The following is a 26,835-nucleotide window of genomic DNA, read 5'->3' as shown; positions in this document are numbered from 1 at the left end:
TCTGGAAAAGTGTACTGAGAATAAAGGCTTTGCGGTTTAGAGACTATTCACATGCTTAACAAGACAAAAAAAGAAAAAAACAACAACACCCATGAATTTCCAAAGTTTTGGAAATTCAACTTTGACCTGACCCCCCCCCCCCCCTTCTCGCAGCCCCACCCTGAAAAACATTCTGCTGCCCCTGCAACCATAGGGGAGTTGTCCTCTGCTGTACAGTCATCTCACAGTTTGCAGAAATTACACGCAAGAAGGTCCACAAAATGCAATCTTCAATTGTTTGAAGTAACCCTTTACTAGCACCAAGAACTGGACCAGAGTGTCACATAAATTCTATCAACATTTGTCAAACACATGAATGAGTCATGCGAGATCAATTTGGTTCATAAAGTCATTGTTCAAAATAAGTGTCAAATGCTGTGGTTACTGATACAGAACCAATAAAATCAACACATGAAAATTCTACTCCAACCACTAATAATGCACAGTGTATGCTTAATTAAGAAGTGATGAATATACTTCACAAGTTATTTTTCAGAACATTTACCTCTCGTACAGGCTCTCATGAAACTTTCCAACATTGCATGAATTATGATGTTATAGTAAACTCCACTCCATTAATGTGATTATTCCCACATTTCAAATCTGCATGAAAACAAAGAAAACAATCTTTCAAGATAGAACAAGAACATGTACTACATCATAATATCTTATTTGGTACAAGATTAAAAAGCATGCAGGTCACACCCAGCATATAGTAAATACTTACATGTACTTTGTGCGATATAGATAGCCTGCCTTTGCAGCTCCCAAAACTAGATCATTATAATAGGGGCTATACCTTTTTTTTTACTCTTTCTTCTTTCTGATGCAACTTTCTCAAGAATGGTATGAGATACACACAACTGCACTTTTAATAAATGATGAAACCTATTTAAACCACAAAACAATTCCCATGAACAGGCATGTCGGTTGGTGCTTTCACCAATTCAAAGGATAAAAGATTGGAAAATCTCTATTCATTCCATCATGAAGTGGTCACCATTATGTAATATCTATCAATTGGTTATTTTTGGTAAGTTTTGAATTAATTTGCATTTATACCACTGTAGACGAGGGTAGATTTCAGTTCAAAATCATATTTTTACTTTTAAGTACATGGCTCTGCTTCTGTTTTCTTTTTTAACCTTTCTTTTCAAATAAATACTTTATTCTAATAAGGAAAAGAAATTAAATGCAGGTAAAGGAACTCACCAGTTTTACTAACCATTGGATCTGTCATTGTAATAACACTTTGTTTCACCAATTAATCATTTGTACCCTTCACCAAAAAGTCTTCTCTTTTTGAGATATCGGAACAGTGTGTAACACGAAATATATTTCAAAGTGAAAACAAAAACTAGAGTTGATTTTTCTCATAAATAAATGTTTCAGCAACTCTGACATAAATACATTCTACTGTTCACTTCAAAGTCCTGTGAGTGAATGGCAAGACAGTGCGAATCCTATCTCATGTTGCTGATGACCTCTGCAGTGAAGTCCTGGGATGTGGCATAACCGCCGAGATCGCGGGTTCGAACCTGTCGATTAGAAATGAGAATGATCCATGCATGAATGAATTTGAGTAGGTTGATGGGTGATGCACTGAAAGCCAGTTGTATGTGGTCGCCACAATTAAAACAATAATTTTAGGGTAACAACTTTTAAAGGCGCATAGTCCCGGTGGGTTAGAGGGCACTGTTGGATGATACTGCCGATCACTGTTAGCATGATACGAAGATTGCCGAATTTGAGCTGTCATCAAGAGTAAAGCGCGTAGGTGTTGCTAGGTAACATTGCCTTCGTTGTCTTCTCTGCGCATCACGCAGTCTGTAGTTATGCCAGGAAGCGTGCTCATGTGCTTCTTAGTATGACATCACAAAAGAAGTTTGCTAATGCTGCCATCCCCCTCAGCCGAATCATGAGCCAAACTGTGATCGGACCCACTGACTACAGTGGATCGGACTTCTTCGGACTCGGGAGAAACGGGCCACAGCGCAAGCGCAAAAGAGGAGTAGATAGCGTAGGTCTCTATAGGAAACTTGTGCCGTGGGCCCGCGTACGCCTTTGACTGAACCACCGGGACCATGTGCCTTTAACTAAAAGGTACAATATGTAGATGTTGCAGAGTTCAGAGCAGCACTGCCCATACAAACCAAAAATATTTCAGAGACTGATTTGTCACTTTCAAGTCTTTTATGAATATCTGCTCATTCTACCTTCTCCTGTTGTCTCTCTCCTCCTCAAAACTTCCGTCTTACCCAGCTGAGTGTAATTGATACAAACAACTGGCAGATAAGCCTCTTCACATCTGGGACCTGTTTCATAAAACTTGTCATTAGTGACAACTGGCACATTTCTATAACAAATTTGCTCTCTGCCAATCAGATGCAAGGATTTCAGTAGCTTATCACATCTATGACAACTTGTCACTGATGACAAGTTTTATGAAACGGGCCCCCGGTCTACTATCATGTTTAGTCAGATGGCACGAATGGAAAGTGTATATTTTTTTCAGGATAATTCTGCTTCCTCTGCAAAATGGCATTGTCATGAATGAGACATGGACTTAAATTGTACACCCATTAATTGAGACCATATTTTGCAGAAAGAATACGATGAAAACATTAGTCAGGTACATAATAGCACTCCAATAATTGATAGGAAATTCTACATTTCTCACAATTTTTTTTGCTTCCTGACAAATGACATCGACATGAATAAAATTTTGACTTTAACTGAATACTTATCACAAGATACCAAATTTAGAACACTACATTTGATAGGGATACTAGTCAGGAGCGCAGTTGAGACTCCAATGGCCTGGTTAAGAATTAAATTGTCCACCTGAGCAAAATAAAAGAGCAGGAGAAGTACCGGTACCTGCCAGAAATTTGACACAGCACCTTGAATTCAGCTACAGTGCACTCCCGTTACAACGAACACGGTTATAACGAAATTTCGTTATAACGAGGTAAAACTTCTGGTCCCAAAATTAACACCATTAAAGTCTACGGTACAAAATTCGCTCATAACGAACACAGTTACAGCGAAATTTTCGTTATAATGAAGTCTTTTCCAAGCGCCACTGACAAAGAAAAACAAAAGAAATGTGCTCCTTTATAACGAAATGAGAATTGCTTTCGAAAATACGTAGCGGAACAAGCATTTATAGCGTCTCTGCACGGGCAAACGCTCCACATCACTTTGTGCTCGCTCCTTGTGTCATGCACAGTTTCTGAGGGGAACTTGCGTTTAATATTGTAATACAATAATCCCATCCCATTTCCCATAGCTTTCCAGTGTACGATGAGTATTCAGCAAACAGAATATGATATATATGTGTGGTTTCCTTGTTTTCATTATATATTGTATTTGTTCGGTTACTGTAAACGTGGAAATTTTCGCGGTACATTAATTTTCGCGGATTTCGCGCTACGCTCGGCTAGCGCGAATTCAAAAACGCGCGAATATATCTTCACAATTTTCTACGCACATTTTGAACGGGATGAATTGTGTGCGCTTCATCGATGATACTGAAATATGTTCGTTCAAAATTTTGATGATGCAGAAATACTTGCATCAATAGATTACATAGAGACACTTGCTAAAGGAAACATCTCTCAAAGTGAAATTGATAAGATCACTGGTAATCTACGTAATATCTATTTAGATGCTGCAGATGCGTGTAATATGGTTATTGAGTCTAAAACAAAGAATTTCAAGGCACGCCGAAACAAATTTCACGCAAATTCTTGGTTTGATAAGGAATGTTCTGATGCAAGAAAAGATTTTATACGAGCAAGAAATGTCTTCCGTCGAACTAAAACTGATCACAGTGAGAGTGAAATGAAACGTAAAAGTAAGCTGTACAAAAATGTTATCCGTTTAAAGAAGCAAAATCATACCTGGCAATTAAATTCAGCGTTAAGGAATTTAAAAAGTTCAAATCCGAAAGATTATTGGAAACTGATTAATAGGAAGAATAGATACTGTGAAACATCTCAAGAACTATCATCGCATGATTTTTATGATCATTTTAAAAGTTTGGGTAGTGGTAACGTACGATCTTATGATGCTGGTATTGAAGCACTGCTTCATGATATGTCAAATGAAGAATTAGACAGAGAGATTGAAATATCGGAAGTTGTCAATCAAATGAAACGACTTAAGAATAACAAGGCACCAGGCCTTGATTTGATTTTGAATGAACTTCTGAAGAATAGTTCAAAAAATCTGGTCAAGTTGATAACCAAATTGTTTAATCTTATATTTGACAGTGGCATTGTCCCAACAGATTGGGTAAACGGTTTGATAAAACCATTGTATAAAGGGAAGGGCTCACGAGATTGTGTTGACAACTACAGAGGTATTACATTATTGAGCTGTGTTGGGAAGCTATTCACGGCAGTATTAAATGATAGAGTAACTTTGTTTGTAGAATCACAATGCCTGTTAGGAGAGGAACAAGCTGGTTTTAGATGCGGATATTCAACTATGGACCATGTATTTTCATTACATGCTATTCTTGATTTTTATTTACAGAGAAGGAAAAGGGTGTATACAGCTTTTGTTGATTACAAAAAAGCATTCGATTTGGTTGATAGATCTTCACTGTGGTTGAAATTGTTTGACCATGGAATTAATGGTAAATTACTCCGGGTCGTTAAGGATATCTATAGAAAGTCAAAATCCTGCATTTTTTATAACAATTCTAAATCAGATTTTTTTAAGAGTAACATAGGTGTAAAACAAGGTGAGAATTTATCACCAATATTATTTTCGTTGTATTTAAACGATTTTTCGTCATTTCTGTCTCAGAGATACCCTGGCCTGGATTTTCTTTCGTCAGGTATCAATGAAACATGTTCTACCGAAGAAGTGAATATGTTTGTTGATTTATTCACATTACTATATGCAGATGATACGATTGTGTTGGCTGAAAATGCTGAGGAACTCCAGTTAGCTCTTGATGCTTTATTTGATTATTGCCAATTGTGGCATCTGACCGTTAATACTGCTACGACTAAGATAGTTATTTTTTCCCGTGGAAAAGTTAGAACAGCTCCTACCTTTCTTTTCGGAGATGACAAAATTTGTGTCTGCGATGATTATGTTTACTTAGGAACGACGTTCAATTATAATAATAATTTTAAGAAAGCTATAAACAAACAAGTAACCCAAGCCAAAAGAGCGTTGTATTCTATGAAAAGTAAAATTTTACCTCTCCTCCTTCCAATCGACGTAAAACTAGAGCTATTTGAACGTTTGATCATGCCTATTTTGCTTTACGGCAGTGAAATTTGGGGTTTTGAAGACCTCGCCCAAATTGAAACTTTCTTTTGTAGATATTGTAAGGAACTTCTTGGATTACATAAGCGAACTCCGAATTGTATGGTTTACGGAGAAATAGGTAAAGATAGATTACAAAAAACAGTGACCCTTCGGATGTTAATGTTTTGGTTTAAACTTGTTAACAGTAATATGTCAAAGATAGCGCATATTTTGTATAATTTTCAATATGTTTTATCGGCGAGGCAAGAAAATTCGATGACATGGGTAATTAGGATAAAAGAAATATTTAACAACTTAGGTCTAACTGCAATTTGGAACAGCCAAGCAGCACATCTCACTTTAGCTGGCTTCAAAAGTTTAGTTAGTACCAGATTAAATGATATTTATAAACAAGAGTGGCATAGTAATGTAGACAAAAATTCTCAATGTTTAAATTATCGAATTTTTAAGCAGGATCTTCATTTTGAGAAGTATTTTCGACACCTTAATGATTCACAGGCAAAAATTTTATGTAAATTCCGTTGCGCTAATCATAAACTGCCAATTGTCTCTGGAAGATACAATCAGATTCCAAGAAACGAAAGATTTTGTACCCATTGTAATGAAGAGAAAATTGGTGATGAATTTCACTACCTTTTTCAGTGTAGACTCTTTAATGAACAACGAAAGAAATACTTAAAAAAATATTACTGGAAATACCCCAACACTATGAAGATGGATCAATTATTTAATTGTCAAAAGAAAACAGTCCTTTCCAATTTATCCAAGTTTTGTAATTATATAATGACACATGTTTAGATTATTAGTATTTTTTATCCTTTTTGCAAATACTACATGCCTTTTTTACAGGCTGTGCCTTCTTTACAATTGATTTGTAACTTATTTGTCTTTTCATTCTCTCCTCCTTTTTTCTTCCCCTCTCTACTTCTTCTTCTTCTCGTCCATATTTCCTTCCTTCTTGTTCACTTAGCGTATGAATTCATTTCCATATGTCTTTGTGTGTTTTCTTTTTTTCTGTTTTTTTTCTTTTTTTCCTGAACCAAAAGTCACTCGTATATCCTTTGTTAATTCACCAGTCTTGTGTCCTTCTCACTCTCCCTCTTCACCTCCATATATCCCTTCTTTCTCTCTCCTCTCTCTCTCTCTCTCGTCATATTTCCCTTTCTTTGTTTTTTTTCACTATATATCGTGTATATATTGTATATTTCTGTACATTTTTTTTCTTTTCATCAATCGCATTTCATTCTTATTTTGTTTGTTATAGTTGTTTTGTACACTTTTCAGAGTTATTTGCAATTATTATTTATTGATATTATAATGTGCTATATGTTTTTCATTGGACTCCGATACCCAGAGTTTGGGTTGTGAGTAAATAAACTTTCAAACTTTCAAACTTTCAAACTTTCAAACTTGCTACGTAGTACATCTTATGTACAGGCATGTTTACGCTACTAGTACTGTGCGAAGAGACGATACCCTAGATTGCTGTGTACTGTAGCATGCATGTGTGCACCGCACGCATCGATGCTACAGCTACAGTCCCGCGTGACTACGGTACTAGAGTCACAGCTGTACTACGTATTTGAGTGCTTGTACTCGCAGTCGAGCCGCTCGCTACGTCGCTTGTCGTACGCTGGCATAGCAAGCTATGTAACAGAGGCTTTGGATGAAAGCAGTGAATGTGTACTACAGTAAAGTAACCTGCTGCGGAGCGCGAATTTAAGAACCCGCGAATACGTTTTCGAGCCGCTCAGCGCGAAAAATTAATCGCGCGAAAATATTGACGTTTACAGTATAACGAAATTTCGTTATAACAAAAGAAAACTGCCGGTCCCGAGCATTTCGTTATAACGGGAGTGCACTGTATTAAATGCATGCACCATTGATTCTTGTGTTCTCTGCATTTACCGAAACACTTCCCCCTTGAGAAAAAAAATCTATGGGGCATGCAGAATTGTCAGAAATTTGCCGTACTCTCACATGACGGACATAGACTGGAGGATCTTTGTTTGGTTTGTTAGATTTTTCACCATGAATATCACATGGTGACTTACTTTTCCTGCTTTGATGACCCTCTCCACTGCATCAACCAGGGACTTAGCGTAGACATCAAGGCTGAAATAAGAGCAGCAGATGAGACATACTTACTAAGCTTTACTCCTTTTTTTCTTTCTTTTTCCATAGAAAGTGACATTATAGCTGTTAACAGACTTAAGACAGTCATGATAAAATAACGATTTTCATAATCATTGTCAACATCATCATCCTGGTGTTACTACATCTACTACAAGTACTATGATTTCAACAAGCAGCACTACTGCCACTTCTACTACCACCACTACTACTACTACTTACTACTACTACTACTACTACTACTACTACTACTACTACTACTACCACTACTCTGCTACTACTTACTACTACTACTACTACTACTACTACTACTACTACTACTACTACTACTACTACTACTACCACTACTCTGCTACTACTACTACTACTACTACTACTACTACTACTACTACTACTACGACTACTACTACTACTACTACTACTACTACTACTACGACTACTACTACTACTACTACTACTACGACTACTACTACTACTACTACTACTACTACTACTACTACGACTACTACTACTACTACTACTACTACTACTACTACTACTACTACTACTACGACTACTACTTCTACTACTAGTACTACTACTACGACTACGACTACGACTACGACTACGACTCTAACGTTGATAATACTGCTCAATACAATAGCAAGGCCAATAACAATAATGCCAATACTAAAAATCAAAATCAACACTAGTATACCTTCATCTTATCACTAGCTTTTTTTCTATCATGTTTCTGGTCACATGATATCAGGTCAACATACCGTTAAGTAATACTTTCACACTTACACAAAGAATTAGAGACACTACTGCTATTTATATTTTTAATCTAGAATAATGAAGTGTTCTTACTAATTGATGGGCTGCTACCATGCAATTACTTACATTTACATGTCTATTGCATGGCTGCACACTAACCCATTTTTTCTACTGGTCAATCTGTCTGTCAGACCAGTAGGTATACCCAGTTTTTCCATTTTTTACTGGTCTATTCCTGAAAAGTTACTGGTCTGACAGCGATTTTAATGGTCCTGGACCATCGGACCAGTGCCAGTGTGCGGCACTGTCTAAATTGGTTCCTGGCCTAAAGAGAGTACAGTATTGCTTACTTGAGATGTTTGAGCATGTTTGCTGCACTGAGCAACATGGCGGTAGGGTTGGCGATGTTACGACCCACAGCCTGGGAGAAGGTGTGTCTTGCACCCTGGGGAAGATTGTGACATAAAGTAATGATGGTTGTAACAAGTCATTTTATGCTTCTTTGGACACCACATCCAGAGCTGTTACCACTCAACACTGCCACATCCAGTCTCTACAGATATATACTAGAATGGCATCAACTATCACTCCTCAAACATCTCAGCATACTGTTGATCACTTTCCTAACTTTTGTCACCACAGAATACACAAAGACAGAGTGGATTAGAGTGCAATGAACTCCCCTTCAGTGATCCTCATCTCATGAATATACCACACAAAATAAATCCAATGAAAAATAACAGGCAAGTCATCTCTCACAGTGGATTTTTAGGCATCACAGCAAAGCTTTGTGTCAAATATTGTTCCTAACAACAAAAAAGTTTAATTGAAATAGCAGCAATGAAGGCATACACACTGAATTACAAGCACATAAATGATTTCAGCTGGAAGTAAAGTAGGTAAATTGAATGGCCTCTTGTTGGATGTGAAGGTTAAATAATATAAAGTTGAAAACATTATGTACTATGACCTTGTGTATTTTCTGATCCAACCCAGGTGAATACAGGGTATGTAACTAGATTGACTTTGAAAACAATCAAATTATGCAATCACCCACAGAAATTCACGTCTCATAAACACATGGAACAATCACAGACATACACACACATACACACACAAACACATACTCTTTCTCCCTCTCTATTGCCCACACAAAGAAAGACACACATTCTATCTTGCTTATACACAAACATGCACACACACACATTGGCACACAAGTTGGTGCCGTACTCACTGGTTCAAAGATTGCATAGTCCTTTGAGAAGTTCTCTCCTGGAACCACACCTGCCCCTCCCACCATGCCTGCAGCGAGGTTATCCACTATGTTGCCGTAGAGATTGGGCGTGACCATTACGTCGAACTGATGCGGGTTGGAGACCAGCTGCATGCAGGTGTTGTCAACAATCATGGATTCAAACTCAATCTTGGGGTACAGGGTGGAGACCTGCCGGCAGCTCTCCAGAAAGAGACCATCACTGAGTTTCCTGCAATCATTATTTAGGGTAAAATGTGAGATTTTTTTTCATTTTCCTCTGATCCAGTTAAAGCATTGTAGCCATGAGACAAATGGGAAGAACCATTCTAGTTTCAGCTTATGACTGCATTAGGCCCTTGTCAACTGCCCACTGACTTCAAATTTTTCATTTTCTCCACCAACTACAGACTACCCATCTTATAGCAAAATTCTGGACTTGTCTTACACACATTTTAAAGATTAACATTACATTCACTGGTACTGTCCATGCCTTTCACTGAAAAAAACAACAAACAAGCAGTCAAAATCTAGAATGCCATTATTCTGAAATGCTGTATATGACCTGTATATGACATTGAACCATCCATGGGGCAACATATTTTCATTCAATAGTATCCACAACTGTGTGAGGCATTACATGCTATAGCTGCATAGTGCACAAACTACCAAACAGCTCTATACACAGTATCTCCCTTACAACTAATGAATTTGCACTTCATCTAAAAAAAAAGAACACTTGTAAATTGAAGTTCCACTAAATATGTCACCTGCAAAGGAATGGAGAATGTATGTAATGCAATATCATGACATATAACCATCATTGGGAAAAATATATTACATACACTGATTCCTTAATTTCTTGGATCACCTCAGTTTCCATTCACTCGTTGTTTGTTCATGTCACTTTCAAGCTGACCATTGAGAGAACAAGTGTATGGGAAAAGCATGTTATACGCAGTGCTCTGAATTTTGAACGGGCTTGAACGTACATGATGTTTGCTTTGTGTATGGCTGTGACCTTCTTCCTGCTGTGCTTGGTGGCATAGTCGAAGGCAAACTTTGCTATTCTCTCTGATTTGGCTCTGGTGATGATCTTCAAACACTCCACGACTCCCGGAACACTCTGCAATGAGATAGGGGAAACAAGACTCGTTCATTGACTGTCACTAAGTGCAGTATGTCCCCATTTGCAAAATATGGAGATCAACAGAGTCATCATGAGTGATGATAGTGTATTCATTACTCCATATGGCATTTATGTTGCAATGCTTTTGTTTGAGGTAGATTTGATATCTGTTAAATTAACAACAGCCTCGATGTTTTAGAAGTAACTCCAAATGGTCAATTACTCATATCATGTTGGTGTCCATGTGCTGCATTGTATCTTTGGTGGCAGAAATTAGGCCATTCTGATATTGACAGTTAAAATTGCATCACTTCAAGTAATTCTATTCTAGGCAAAATTTGGTCCTCAATCATTGTAAACATACCTCGTGTTCAAGGGCACTGTACTCTCCCTCAGTCTGCTCCCTTATGACAACAAAGTCCAGATTACTGTGCCTGGTCTTGAGTCCAGGGAGGGTACGGCAGCGCACAACATTGGCAAACAGGTCCAGCTCATTTCTAGATTTGGCAGATAGTCAAGCGAGACATAACAGCGGAATCAGACGAAAGAATACCACAATGTGTCAAGACTGTGTGAGATTACATTATAAGAGCCATGATGTTCCTTGGTTTCCTTCTTTAAGATTTCTGTGCCAGAAAACTCAGGTAAGGTGCAATAACTTTTGAAAGCAAAGTTGACACACCTCCTTGCAGTGTGCTCACTACAACCAAACACACACTGACACACACACCAGTACGTACAAACACATCCTCGCATTGGGAGCACAGAATAAAACTCACTTGTGTAAATTCAGCAGACCTCGTAGCTACATGTGCACAAATGCGAAATACAGTCAACCCTGCCTGAGTCGAATCTGTTTGGACTGAATAGCTTCGAGTTGGAGAAAATTTGACTTATGAGAGATTAAAATCAACAGAATATAAAGAGAAGAGGACTTTAAAAGACCTTTTACCTTGGGAATTATTCGACTTATGTGAGGTCGACTTACAGTAAGCAAGGTTGACTGTACAGTGTACTATTCCCTGGCCATGCCTCACCTGAGCTTCATGTTGAGGGTCTGGAGCTGCCCTACTCCCCCCTCAGGGGTGTGGATGATCCCCTTCAGGGCCACATGCGTTCTCTTCAGAGACTCCACCACCTCCTCGACATCAGCACTGCGGTTCTCCTGAATTTCACTGTGTGTTTAACGTACAAAGGCACATCTCTCATTCCGGTCATGGAGTAAACTGGGAGGATGTGAAGTAATATTGGTGCACCAGCTCCACTAAATGCAGTTATTCTTATTAGTAGGTTGTTTTTCTACAACATGTCCAGATTATTATCCACAAGGTCTTGTTCTTCTCACTTACTAATAGAATGTTCCCTGCCACTTACTTCTAACACAGATACAGTTCATTTCATTTACGGGATAAAAACATAGCCATTGCCATGTCATTGGAAAAAAAAAAAAAAATCTAATGGAAATCTGGGTGGTTATTATGATACGTCCTTTAAATCTAAAGCTTAGGTCAATGACATGCATACATTCTAATAGTCTATCCATGTTACTTTGTCATACAAGGCACATTCGCTGCTATCTTTTACAAGATGTATTACCCAAAAATCCTGGCAATAATCCTATATTAAAAACCTTTGACACAATATTTCATTCGACATGTGTAAAACAGAATCCTGAAGTCACACGACAAGGAACATTAATCAAACTCATGTCCCACAAAACTATACATTCAGAATCAACTTGAAAATCAAAAATTTGTAGACATCTTTTCAAGTCAAAAGTCAACCCAGTCTGTATTATCATACCTGATAACATGCAGAAAGTACCAACCTGACAAAGATTTCCTCAAACTGCACTGGGACACCACCAGCCTTAAAGACTTCTTTGACAGACTGCATGAGTTCTGGTCCAACTCCATCGCCAGGAATCAAAGTCACAGTTCTCATCTCATCAGAACTGGCCTAATTGATTTAATACAAAAATCAACAAGGGAAAAAACAATCAATGAGACAAAAAACAAAAACACCAGACATTTATATCATCACTGTTATGTTTATCATGCTAAAAGGTGAAGGTCCAATGAAATCAATGGGTGTTCTACTGAAAACACTTCTTATAAGATAAATGCAAGAAAGATTACTGCAGACTACTGCAGGAATGATATTGAGATTTGTTGACAAAAATTGGAAAACAAAACTTTCAGGTGATTTTGATGCATGAAAAATGCAAAATGTGTATAGACTTTGAGAAAAAAAAAATAATAAATTCAGATTTAAACCTACAGAATACCATGCTGTTAATGTCTAATTTGAGTATGTTTCCCTGGATTTCATTTGAGGTGTACCATAGCACTGTCCATTTTTCCCATGGTATATCAAATGAAACATGTTTAATCATCAGATATAGTCTAGGTTGACATAATTCTCAAAAGTTGTTGACCAAAGTTCAAAGACATGTATTTACATGATGTCTACATTTTTAAAACATATTCCTCTAAATCATCATGTCTCTTGCTGTATTTTAAACACACTTGTACATGTATGTATACAATTCGATATCCATGGGCATGCTAGACACTATGATGTACAGTGCAAACTCACCTGTTTCGTACAGGATGTAGTAGACAAACATCTGTGTATGCCATACTTGGGGGACTTTGTGACCTGGACAAGAACAAATACAAAATGCATGTAATAAATTAACTGCAACAAGAAAGTTGCCTCTCTTAAAAAAAGCAAAGAAAGATTACAAACAACCATAAATGTTGGAACATTTCATGGTGTAGACAGCTTTGTGCATTTCACCAAGATGTCATACCAGCATAACAAACTAGAAATGTCGCTATGGCGACTGGTATGCCTCCGCCATAATGCATGATTCTCCTAATAGGTCTAGATAGTACATGTGGACAATGTGTGATTACATTTTCACAAAATTGGCAAAATATTGAAATGACAAGTTTGTCACAAATGTGTTGAATGTTCACCTTCCTTGACCTAGGTTTAATTGGATGAATAGGAGAGCATGTATTTGGGATTTAAGGACTTTAACTTGACTTTGACCCATTCATATGTTTATTATGCATTGAGTAATTTTCAAGGTATGGAGAAAAAGTGCAATTTCTGTATTGAATTTTCATCTGGCCTTTGACCCTAAAATTCATAAGATAATCACTGTCAGGCAGAACATGCATAAATATGTAGTACATTTCAAGCCACTTCCGAGATATGGAGGAAAAAATTAGTTCAGCACTTTCACTTGATCTTTGACCTTTTGACCTTTGAGGCAAAAACAAAAGAAAAAAAAAACTTTTCAGAGAATCTCTATTAGGTTATACATGCATACGCCAAGTGTAAAAAAAAAAAGATTATCCTGCTGGAACTGCATAAACATGGGGGAAATAGTAAAATTTTGAAGTGTTGCCCTTCATCTTTGACCCCTGACCTTTGACCCCATGAACTCTAAATTCTCTAGATAATCACTGCCAGTCAGTACATGTATATATACTATGTTCCATGAAGATACCTTGAACAATTTCCAAGGTACAGAGAAAAAAGGTGAAGTTTTGATATTTTTACTTGACCTTTTGACCTTTAACCTTTGACCTCATGACCCAAACTTTCACCAGAGAATCTTAATTGGGTAATACATGTATATACTAAGTTTCAAGAAAATATCTTCAGGCATTGAATAGATATGTTGGAAATAGTAAAATTCTATGTATTTGACCTTGACCTTTTGACCTTTGACCTTGAGCATGTGCACTCAAAAGTTGATAGGCACAACTTCTCCCCCTAATACACATACATGCCAAGTTTCATTAGGAAACCTCAAAAGGGTTTGATAGTTACCCTGTCCACAAAATTCATTACAGACGGACGGAAGGACGGACGGAAGGACGGACGGACGGAAGGACGGACGGACGGACGGACAACCCGAAAACATAATGCCTCCGGCACCACTTCGTGGCGGAGGCATAAAAACATGTGCAAATGATTTTCTCTGAACCACATTTTCATGTATATATATGCTATAACTGGCAAACAAGTGAGCAGAATTCTTCAAACCCACAAGCCCACTTAGTTCTATCCTGGGAAATGTGTCTAAATGCCCAGGCAGCAAGAGGAAAACAAATTTTGTTATTAGCTGCTGGATGACTGCTAAAATTATAAACATGAAATTCATTTTCTTGCCAGAATGAAAAAAAAAAGTTTTTTTTTTCATTGCAAAAAAATTCATTGCGAAAAAAAAAACATTTTTTTTTGCAATATGTGTTGAGATATGACCTTAAAAACAAGGAAAAGTAGAAATTACGCGGTGCGTAACATATGTCCCCGCCGGAAGTAGCATTTTGTAACAAAATGTGCAATATAGGTAAAAAATCAAGGTCAAAGGTCAAAGAAGTCAAAGGTAAAAATTCTGTGTAGAAGTTTTGAAGCCCTCACCTAGTGCCATCACATAAAGCAAATGGAATCGAAATTGGGTTAGAAATGGCGAAGGAGTAGCATTTTGTAGCCAATGTACAATATAGGTCAAAAATCAAGGTCAAAGGTCAAAGAAGACAAAGGTCAAAATTCTGTGTAGAAGTTTTGAAGCCCTCACCTAGTGCTATCACATAAAGCAAACGGAATCGAAATCGGGTTAGAAATGGCGAAGGAGTAGCATTCTGTAGCAAAATGCACAATATAGGTCAAAAATCAAGGTCAAAGGTCAAAGAAGTCAAAGGTCAAAATTCTGTGTAGAAGTTTTGAAGCCCTCAACTAGTGCCATCATATAAAGCAAACGGAATCGAACTCGGGTTAAAAATGGCGAAGGAGTAGCATTTCATAGCAAAATGTACAATATAGGTCAAAAATCAAGGTCAAAGGTCAAAGAAGTCGAAGGTCAAAATTCTGTGTAGAAGTTTTGAAGCCCTCACCTAGTGCCATCACATAAAGCAAACGGAATCGAAATCGGGTTAGAAATGGCGAAGGAGTAGCATTTTGTAGCAAAATGTACAATATAGGTCAAAGGTCAAGGTCAAAGGTCACGACTGAAATTCTGTGTAGAAGTTTCAAAGCTCCCATGTAGTGCTATCATATAAAGCAAACAGAATCAAAATTGGCTCATAAATGACAGAGAAGTAGCAAATTGAAGATTTTGATCACACACGGACGCACACACGGACACACGGACGGACGGACGGACGGACGGACACACGGACGGACGGACGGACGGACACACGGACACACACACGTACGGAGCCCGTTTCATAGTCCCCTGCTCGAACTCGTTCGGCGGGGACAAAAATAGCACAGATAACTAAGATGTGAAAGCTTGCAGACATGGCATGTGAAAAGGCTACACAGTTTGACATTTCTAGAATTGTCTAGAGAGTGGAATTCTCTTCCAGAAGATGCAGTATCAGCATCAGCATGTTTTGAAAGCACCCTGGGCTTTATCTTTATCACTACCACTAGGTTAGGTGTTGTAGATGAGCACTGTAAGAATATTGCATTTGACTCTGAATAATTGCATAAAGTTCTTGGTCTTCAGTAGTGTAGCTTTCATCCCTCCCTGCCATGTATTTTGGTTTCATGATTTTACATAGGATAATATCACTTTGAAATGTAGAGCCGCAGGTTCTAAATTTATTTATTGGAAGGAGGGCCCCTCATTGCGACCAGCCAGAATGCGTAGCTTTGCAGATGTTAGGATTTAGTTACTCATACGGAAGGAAATTCAATATTAAATTTGATAAGCTTTAATAACTGAATCTCTGAATACCGGTATGTAAAGATCTATATATGCTAATCAATTGCTAATAACTTGTAATGGGTAAAATTAGGTTTGTGAAATAGATCTACATTTTGTAGTCGTTTGGCTATACTGTCCCAATTGATGAATTTTTATTCAGTCTAGTCTATTTCATACACTAAAATAAAGGTTGACACCGCCATGATATTACTACGCTTCAATTACATGAAATAAGTGATTTGCAACCTATGGTGCACATGCACTAGCTGATCATCCCCTGTAAGCCTCAAAGGCACAACCCTGGGCACTCTGTTTCGAATCAGGGAAAGAAGATTTTTTTTTTAAATGTCTTTTAAGACGATGGGAACAGACTGCATAAATGCCAAAGAAAAAACCAGCACCAAGGTTCGACCTCCCATGCCAAAATTCAACCGCATGCAAAAGCCCAGGTTTTACATGCAGCCGGAACTCAAAATTTGAACAGGGTTTAAATGGTCAAATTGTGGGCAGCATGTTTTGGGTTTCTACATGTAGCAAGCCGTTGAATTCTGGATGGCCCTATGGTTGAATTTGGTGAATTATGGGTTAGGGTAGCTTGATTTATATTTTACAATCATTTTATACCCTATTAGCTATATCATTGCATATGATAGGGTCTAGATTAGATAGCTAAATAGATCTAGATCTACTCTGACCTCTATCACTAGATTCTACTCTAGTCAAGTCTAGTTAAGCCAGCCTATCTATTAAAAAAAAAAAAAACATTGTTGGTGAATTAGATATAGGGTAGCACACTTTTAGAGAGTCAGGACTCAGATGCCTGAATTAATGTTTGTTTGTTTTTTCTCAGCCTACACAAATAGCATGCTCTAGCCACTAAGGGGGCTCCCACTCACAATGGAGACAGCAACAGTGCAGTGGAGAACCACGCTGGAAATAAAGAGCAGCTTGAAGTTGACCAGCGAAAAATCAGTCTGTATTTTATTGTTGGGGATATGTTCCAATTGGCAAAGACAAGTCGACGAGAGAATAGAACCTAACATAGCGTTCGTCATTCAGCACTAGATGGTGCTCTCGCGCACGTACATCGCTTTCTACGCATGCAGTGCTAAACTTCTGAGCCCAGGCATTAGCGACGATCGCTAGCTGTATCAATTATCGAATATGACAGGGGTGCATTGATATCATTCTTTTCAAATGTAATAAGGCCGTATGGCAAATAACGTATTCGAATCACAAACGTGAAGTACTTTTGCCTTCCTGTACGTGGGTTTGCGTCAGCTACCTACCGCTAGTAGCCCGAGGATGATCTGTTCAGGGTGCTACGTCGAAATTCCACACTTATTTGTCGTGACCTTTGGTGTATTTTGTACTTATCAAATCCACATTGCGCAAAATATGGCAGTATCGAAACTACACTTTTTTCAAGATTGAAATGTTTTCTGAATTTTTGAAAGAAAGATTTATCAACCTCATGTAAGCGCATGTGTTAACAACAGTACACGAAATGGACCTTGTAACGCCTGGTTGCAGTGAATCGGCTGCCCAATTGGAGCCCGTGAATAGCTTCGTGGTTGCTGCCGCGGGAGTCGCAATGGATGTTGTGTGATTATTACTGCCATTCCGCGTATGCGGACGCCGCGCGCTGGCTCAGCGCTAGTGAGTTCTCTACTTACGACGATGGGGGATTCGAAGCCGCCACTTACAATGGGAAAATCGTGAACGTGAAAAGTTATTAAAATGCGAGATTTTTTCAAGAAAACAAAAAATATTTGGCTGATTCAAACACTATTTATGTTTATATTTATACTTATCAATCTACATATACAAGATCCTCTAATTGATCTCATTTCATGGCATAGATGTCAAGTTCAAAAAATTTTTATGAGTGAGATTTTCATGACTCAGCATCTCGGCGTACGTGCATGTGCGAGAGCGAGGGAGCAAAGCGACTGAGTGAGGGGAGGGTGTGGAAGAGGCGTGTCCGCCCTCCAACGATAGGGAGCTTTTTCAATTTTTAGCTCTTAATGGTGCAGGCTGGTGCATACTTAAGTGACTATTTTTTATTTATTTTGAAAGACAAAAGGGAATATGCCTTCAATTGCCAATGCGTGAGAAAAATGGGTGTCATGTGTGAGATCGTGAGACAGACACTAAATGCTTGAGTCTCACTCACAATGTGCGAGACTTGGTAGCTCTGTCATGGCTTGGTGTATGGTAACTGCGACCAGCCCCAACGTGCAGCGCAGCGTGTTGGGGCTGTGCCGTTTTCGCATTCAGATCTTAATGTTGTACAAAACGGGTGCCGTTTCTGCGCTATATTTCCTTAATTTTTCAACAAAAACTACTAGGAATACTTACATGGGTCAATTAAACCTAAATGATTCAAATCGGCGACTTTTTGATGCATTTCGTTACTTATGATGCAGAAAATGTTGTCTTATAAGGCGAATTTATCTTCAGCTCACCGATGCTCACTAACGTTGCATGCTAGCCTTTTGTCAAGGCCCTCTCGCTGTAACAGACGAGCGCAGGGACGAGCGAAGCAAGTCGCGCTACCTTACTCAGCTGGGCTCTCTACACCATACAGCGAGAGGGCCTTGACAAAAGGCTACGTATTACTCGCTACATGCATAGATGCTTACTAATGGATATACGTTCAAAATGGTAGCACGGCTCTCCCACTAGGGCAGGCCGCTTACTACTAAAAAATGTGGAAAATTTTGCAGTTTCCAGATAAATTGGTAAAAGAACCAAGGCAATGGGGTAATGTATATTTCATTTTTTATTGTCACTGTGTTAATGATAGAAATTTACCCATGATTTATTCGTGAAGTCGCCGTATGTCAGTTCGGGAAACCCACTCACAAGGGGGCCCCCTCCTTATAAGTAACCCGTCCCCCTTATAAGTAACCCCGTCCCCCTTATAAGTAACCCCCGGGGCACCCCTTATAAGGAGTCTCCACGCTTTTTTGCAATGCAACGCGAAAATGAAAGGACTGCGGCAATTCACTTGATTATGTCCATAAAGCTTCACAAGTTTCCTGGTTACTCACGAAATTTGAGCAAAATCGGTTCGAGGCATCATATCTAAAATCATGGATTTAAATGCGATATCAAACGACCCATGCGAATGCTGAAATGCGAGCGATTACTGGCGTGAGTGTCGCCAGGCGCAGCGGCGCGGCAATGCTTGAGTGCAGACGTGGCGACTGAGTACGGAGACTTTCGTACTCAGTCGCCACGTCTGCACTCAAGCATTGGCGACACTCACGCCAGTAATCGCTCACATTTAAGCATTCGCATGGGTCGTTTGACATCGCATTTAAATCCATGATTTTAGATATGATGCCTCAAACCGATTTTGCTCAAATTTCGTGAGTAACTAGGAAACTTGTGAAGCTTTATGGACATAATCAAGCGAATTGCCGCAGTCCTTTCATTTTCGCGTTGCATTGCAAAAAAGCGTGGAGACTCCTTATAAGGGGTGCCCCGGGGGTTACTTATAAGGGGGACGGGGTTACTTATAAGGGGGACGGGTTACTTATAAGGAGGGGCCCCCCTTGTGAGTGGGTTTCCCGAACTGATGTGGCAATAGGGAGTTGTTCGTGATTCTCACTTTAGCGAAACTGCGAGGTAGCCGCCAGGACCCCGCCGCATCATAGCCGGGTCTCCGCTAGGTGTATGGTAACTCTACTATACATCGACCACCCTTTTGAAACCGACCACCTAGTTTTTGGCACACAGAACACTAGTACACACTGCACTGCGCGCAGAGCACATAAAAATGTATTGGCTTTGACTGTTGATGAGTTTGTATGGGAAAATGAAAATTCACTGTTCATTAGATTAATGGTTTAAATCGAGGACAAAGTTTCGAATGATTATTTTAACTGAATCAAAAAAGCTTCGTACAACACGGTGTTCAATACAACACGGTTTGCGTGCTTTGTCAATACAAAAAAAGCGGTCGATCTAACAAAGGAGCGACACCGTGGGGAGCTGAAAAAAGGGCATTCAAGTTCGACGGCGATATTTTTGCACTGAAACTTCAGACTGAAAAGGGGACAACAGCATTTGATATGCCCTTCGGCCTTAATTTGACCGTTGCCATGAATGATGCTCTTTAGACCACTCTTACGAATATAAAGGTAAGTGCATTCCCTCACAGTCGTTCATGAATTTAAAAAATGGCGCAAATCAAGTGCGAAATTCAAACTATGCAACCAATTCCACACATCACATGATCACAGGATCAAAGCGCGACAATGAACAGGCCCTGCCTGCCGCTGCCTGCCCTGTCCATACATACTACAGTCACACTACTAGACCGGGGGCCCAGAAGATTTATTCAGCTGAAAAGGGTCACACTTTTTAATGGTCTCATCGTATAAGGATGTGGCCAGGGGTCAATAAAATGAATTGCTGGCAAGTCACATCCTGTACCGTAAGCCTAGGGATCACAAAAAGGGACCCCGAAAAATGGATTTATTCAGCCGAAGGGGGTCACGGACAAAAGTTGGTGGATATTGTTCCTTTGGGTGTACTTATCATGAAAACAGCAATGCCAGCTATTTTATCCTGTACGGGGCCCCAGACAGTAGCCCCAAAGGGTCCCACAAATATGGTGTTATTCAGCTGAAAAGGGTCACAGCTTATTTCTTTTGCAGTGGAAGTAGTTCCCATCAGAGATATCCAAAACACCAATGCCAGCTATTTTATCCTGTACGGGGCCCCAGACAGTAGCCCCAAAGGGCCCTACCCTCCATAGGCCCTACGTACAAACACACACAAATATTGATTTTATTCAGTTGAAAAGAGTCACGGCTAATTTCTTTTGCAATGGAAGTAGTTCCCATCAGAGATATCCAAAATACCAATGCCAGCTATTTCATCCTGTACGGGGCCCCAGACAGTAGCCCCAAAGTGCCCCACCCCATAGGCCATACGTACAAACACACACAAACATTGATTTTATTCGTGCAGCTGAGAAGAGTCACAGCTAATTTCTTTTGCAATGGAAGGAGTACCCATCAGAGATATCAAAAACACCAAAGCCAGCTATCTTATCCAGTACGGGGCCCCGGACAGTAGCCCTAAAGGAGCCCCCCCCCCCTCCCCCCCCCCCCCCCCCCCCCGCACACACACACACACACACACATTAGTTTCATTTAGCTAAAAAGGGTCACGGCTAATTTCTTTTGCAATGGAAGTAGTACCCATCAGAGATATCCAAAATACCAAAGCCAGTTATTTTATCCTGTACGGGGCCCCAGACAGTAGCCCCAAAGTGCACCCCTACACACACACACACACACACACACACACACACACACACACACACACATTAGTTTCATTCAGCCAAAAAGGGTCACGGCTAATTTCTTGTGCAATGGAAGTATAATAGTACCCATCAGAGATATCCAAAGCACCAAAGCCAGTTATTTTATCCTGTACGGGGCCCCAGACAGTAGCCCAAAAAAGTGCCACCCCCCTCTCCACGTACACACACACACACACACACACACACACACACATTAGTTTCATTCAGCTGAAAAGGGTCACGGCTAATTTCTTTTGCAATGCAAGTAGTACCCATCAGAGATATCCAAAATACCAAAGCCAGTTATTTTATCCTGTACGGGGCTCCAGACAGTATAGCCCCAAACACGGGTAATTTCTTTTGCACTGGAAGAAGTACCTATCAGAGATATTCAACACACCAAGGCCAGTTGTTTTATCCTGTACAGAGCCACAGACAGTAGCTCCACAGTGTCCCATCCATTATACATGTACTGTGAATCAGCTGAAAATGGTCTTACAAATTCTTTTGTAACGTAAATATCAGGGCCTACTGAACAGAGATATCACAAACACCAAAGCAAGTCATCTTATCCTGTATACGGGGTCCGATAGGTTACAGTAGCAAAACGCCCAAGAAATTTGCAAAGGAAGCATACTTCTGTATAGTGCACAACCGAGATGACCATATTACGAAAACCAGTCATTTCATCCTGTACTGGGCCCAGTACAGTAGCCATAAAGTGCCCCTCCCCCACATGATTATTATGACATCATTTAGCTGAAAAGAGTCATAGTTGTTTTTCTTTTACAATCGAAGTAGGCCTTAGTTTACATCATAGATACCCAAAACATCAAAGCCAGTTAGGTTTTCCCAGCCAATTTCGCACTTTTGTTGGTTCATTTGATAGAAGGTTCGAATTCGTAAAATGGGTATTCAAATTGGCTGGTACCATACGTTCATGCAAATTCGCCTTGACTTGCCGAAAAGGGTATTTCAGTCATTAAATTTCGCGAAAGACAGTCAAATTCCAAACGTGTTCATTCAAATTCAAATCTTGCTATTTCTTTGTTTCAGATCATTTTAACGTGTCTTTCTATGTGTGTTTTCGTTTCATCTATGAATTACTGTTATAAAGCAGTAAAAGTATCATATTTCTTATCTAGTATAACTGGATTTGGTTGTTCTGTAACCAGACTGGTAACGCTCCTTCTCTTTCATATACATGTAATTATAGGCCTATACGTGTACCAGTAATGCAGATTAACTTCATTTTTTATAGTCATGACAGCACAATAGATACAGACGTATATCTCTAGAAGACATAGAAAGAATTATCAAAAAAAAAAAAAAAAAACATTTGAGGATCATAACCTTGACTTCCTGGAACTGGCCGACCGCTCGTAATAAAGCGCTCGTAACGGCCAGATAATTTGTGGCTTCTTACTTCTTCGGATTCAAAAAGCACGTAAAAAAAAAAAAAAAAAAAAAAAAAAAAAAAAAAAAAACTGGTGTCAAAATCTCTTAAACGAATACGAAAACATGAAATGCTATGATGCTTACAAAACAATAACTACGATGAAAGAAAATAAGGAAAGAGGTCAAGCATGAACATATCTATTTAATTGACTGCAGAACATGGTAAATTAGATGGCCAGAAATCAATTTGAATGAACGAGCGCAGCATGTGTGATCACGTGACTATATCATCATGAATTTATGAATGAACGGATAGTGGAATGGTGTTTGTCTTATATATGGATTTCAGTTGAAAAAGTGTTATTTAGAATAAGGTTAGAGGTAATGTGAATGTTTCAAAATGAATTTGAATGAAGAGATTATGACATTGAACTACCATGTCATCTAGGCGAAATTTTTGCTAAATCTAATTCAACATTAAAGAATTCGATTAAAAGAGGTGCGAAATTGGCCCGGATGCAGGGACCTTGACAGGTATAGCCCCAAGGTATTCCCACTTCATATGAATTAAGTGTTTTTAGGTGAAAAGAGTCATGTATGCCTATTTACTTGGCAGTGGAATTAACTGCTGAGATACGTAAAACACAAACCCATCCAGTTAAGGGGCACCCAGCCAGTAGCCGGAAAGAGCTCCCGTCTTATTTTATTCTAAGTGAAAAGAATCACTGCTATAATTTCTTTTGCAATGGAAGTAGTACTCAACGAGGTATCAAAAACACCGAAACCAGTTATATAGCTGTACGGGGCCCCACGGAGTGTTCCTAAAGTGTCCCCACATGTAATTCCACTATCAAGATCTGCATCCCGATCTATTCAATCTGTCAGATCGGGAGAGAGTGGCAAAAGTGTACGGGGACCGGGAGCATCGTAGTAGCAGCGTTTGGGTGATGGGGTTGGATCTGGCAATTTTACAGATCGGGAAGAAATTTTGAACTGGTTCAAAAAATTTTGAACTGGTTCAAAATTTCTTCCCCATCTCCCCATCAAGATTGACCTATTTTGAATCGTAGCTCCAACGGGGAGAGAGCAGTGACAGTGTAAATACCGCGGGATGAGCGTAACAATTCCAGGTTTTTCTGACCGTAGTAACAGCGGCACAAGAACGGGAAGTAGTCTAAACTAGCAGACTAGACACCGACGACATGGTCCCGCTGCTGCGCCGCTTTCTTGATCAAAGCACGACCTTCCCGCTTTAACGACGCTCTCACTAAGTTCTCTACTCTCGTATAAAATCAAGGCCTGTTCCTACGACGCTTCATTCCTGCTTCGATAACGCTGTTGGCCGCTTTAGCTACGCTGTTCATACGCTTTCCCAGACTCAATTACGCATGTCTTCCGCTCTCGCCGCTTTAAAATCGAACGTAGCCGATACGCTGGAAAATGTTTGCCAGAACAGCAAAACTGATGATGATGAGGAGGACGTTGTCGTTGTCGCGAAAATGAAGACGAAGGAGCGCATATTTAAGAAGAAGAAGAAGAGATGCAAACAATAAAGAGAATAAAGCAAAACACTTTGGAGCTACTGTCTGGGGCCCCGTGCAGGATAAAATATCTGACTTTGGTATTTTGGATATCCGATGGGTACTACTTCCATTGCAAAAGAAATTAGCCGTGACCCTTTTCGGCTGAATGAAACCAATATGTGTGTGTGTGTGTGTGTGTGTGTGTATGTGTGTGTGTAGGGGGCACTTTGGGGCTACTGTCTGGGGCCCCGTACAGGATAGAATAACTGGCTTTAGTGCTTTGGATATCTCTGATGAGTACTACTTCCGATTGCAAAAGAAAGTAGCCGTGACCCTTTTCAGCTGAATAAAATCAATGTGTGTGTGTGGGGGGGGGGGGGGGAGGGGGGGGGAGGGGGTAAGGGGGCAATTTGGGGCTACTGTCTGGGGCCCCATGCAGGATAAAATAACTGGCTTTGGTGCTTTGGATTTCTCTGATGGGTACTACTTCCATTGCAAAAGAAATTAGCCGTGACCCTTTTCAGCTGAATGAAACTATTGTGTGAGTATGTGTGTAGGGGGGGGGGGGCACTTTGGGGCTACTGTCTGGGGCCCCGTACAGGATAAAATAACTGGCTTTGGTGTTTTGTATGTCTCTGATGGGTACTACTTCCATTGCAAATGAAATTAGCCGTTACTCTTATCAGCTGAATAAAGTCAATGTGTGTGTGTGTGTGTGTGTGTGTGTGTTTGTACGTAGGGCTTATAGGGGGTGGGGTACTTTGGGGCTACTGTCTGGGGCCCCGTGCAGGATGAAATAGCTGGCTTTGGTGTTTTGGATATCTCTGAATACTGATTGGTAGATTCTACTCCTTCCATTGCAAAAGAAATTAGCCGTGACTCTTTTCAACTGAATAAAATCAATGTTTGTGTGTGTTTGTACGTAGGGCCTATGGGGGGTGGGGCCCTTTGGGGCTACTGTCTGGGGCCCCGTACAGGATAAAATAGCTGGCATTGGTGTTTTGGATATCTCTGATGGGAACTACTTCCATTGCAAAAGAAATTAGCCGTGACCCTTTTCAGCTGAATAACACCATATTTGTGGGACCCTTTGGGGCTACTGTCTGGGGCCCCGTACAGGATAAAATAGCTGGCATTGCTGTTTTCATGATAAGTACACCCAAAGGAACAATATCCATCAACTTTTGTCCGTGACCCCCTTCGGCTGAATAAATCGATTTTTCGGGGTCCCTTTTTGTGGTCCCTAGGCTTACGGTACAGGATGTGACTTGCCAGCAATTCATTTTATTGACCCCTGGCCACATCCTTATATGATGAGACCATCAAAAAGTGTGACCCTTTTCAGCTGAATAAATGCTCTGGGCCCCCGGTCTATACGTTGCGCTGCTGGTTCGGGGCGCGGCGGGTGCCGCACGCCGGCCGGTAGCGGTGCGGTTACACCAAATTAGAACTGCACATAAAATTACATCGTTCTGGCAAAATAAAGAAATTTACAGTAAAGTGACTTCGTGGAGTCAGTCACAGTCTTGACCCTTTCAGAATGTGGCTTATTCCCTGGCAATTACACAAGTATTACGTCAAACTACAAAGTCACTTAATGAAGAGTTTCGCAATCCCTCACCTGTAAAACAGATCGTAGTACTTTCTGCATGGAGCTCGCCATTTTGTCTGAATAGAACAAAATCCAAGCAAAACCATTTATATGCTAAAAGCTTTTACGCCCACAATCTTTCAAAAAAAAATTAATCATGATCTATTTTGATGAGTATATATTGATATACAATAATAAATTTATCAAAATTCTTTTCATATTTGAATATTTAGATTTTTTCTTCAAAGTATATATTTCAGTGATATTAGATTGGCAACCATGAGTCGCAGACACACAGAACTCTACGCTGAGTTCTGTGGTCGTAAAGATCACACATACTGACTGTACTTAGTACAGTACTCAGTACTCAGTCAAAAAAAAAAACAAAAAAAAAAACTGAGACATAAAAAAAAAAAGCCGATCCAGCCCCTCTCCAATAAACAAGCAAAAAACAAAATAAAAACAAAAGCAAAAGCAAAAACACTTACGACACACGCACAAAACAGGTCCATACGTGTTTATAAACCATTTCTTGTGACATACACATATGGCATAATCTGCCACCCCTCTTCATTCCCTGCCCCCGTAGTGTTTTTTTTTTTTTTGCGTGTGTGTGTCTTTTTTTGTTTATTTTTTTGTTTGTGTTTGTTTTGTTTGTTTGTTTG

At 39.6% G+C, this 26,835-nt stretch overlaps 1 protein-coding gene across 1 annotated transcript; it reads right to left on the bottom strand.

Moving 5' to 3' along the window:
• Nucleotides 1–795: 795 nt before the first annotated feature.
• Nucleotides 796–26,242, bottom strand: LOC139713718 (isocitrate dehydrogenase [NAD] subunit beta, mitochondrial-like). The gene is made up of 10 exons (XM_071625422.1): nt 26,201–26,242; nt 13,200–13,262; nt 12,430–12,560; nt 11,639–11,776; nt 10,966–11,098; nt 10,465–10,598; nt 9,455–9,704; nt 8,571–8,665; nt 7,386–7,446; nt 796–1,577 (listed from the first exon to the last, which is right to left on the bottom strand). The coding sequence occupies exons 1-10, from the start codon at nt 26,240–26,242 to the stop codon at nt 1,503–1,505; spliced, it is 1,122 nt and encodes a 373-aa protein (XP_071481523.1). The 3' UTR covers nt 796–1,502.
• Nucleotides 26,243–26,835: the final 593 nt, after the last annotated feature.

The sequence above is a fragment of the Diadema antillarum genome, unplaced genomic scaffold, assembly GCF_040938485.1.
Source record: "Diadema antillarum isolate AM-2024a unplaced genomic scaffold, OU_Dant_1.0 seq00002037_RagTag, whole genome shotgun sequence".
Taxonomy (NCBI): domain Eukaryota; kingdom Metazoa; phylum Echinodermata; class Echinoidea; order Diadematoida; family Diadematidae; genus Diadema; species Diadema antillarum.
This window is presented reverse-complemented; position numbering and strand designations above follow the sequence as displayed.

Bases quoted from the DNA above. Each gene is read 5' to 3' on its own strand.
- LOC139713718 (XM_071625422.1), bottom strand. From the start codon at position 26,242: ATGGCGAGCTCCATGCAGAAAGTACTACGATCTGTTTTACAG. The intron at 12,561-13,199 runs GTGAGTTTGCAC...TAAATCAATTAG, and splicing joins CTACATCCTGTACGAAACAG to GCCAGTTCTGATGAGATGAG. The intron at 11,777-12,429 runs GTTGGTACTTTC...TTAAACACACAG, and splicing joins TTTGAGGAAATCTTTGTCAG to TGAAATTCAGGAGAACCGCA.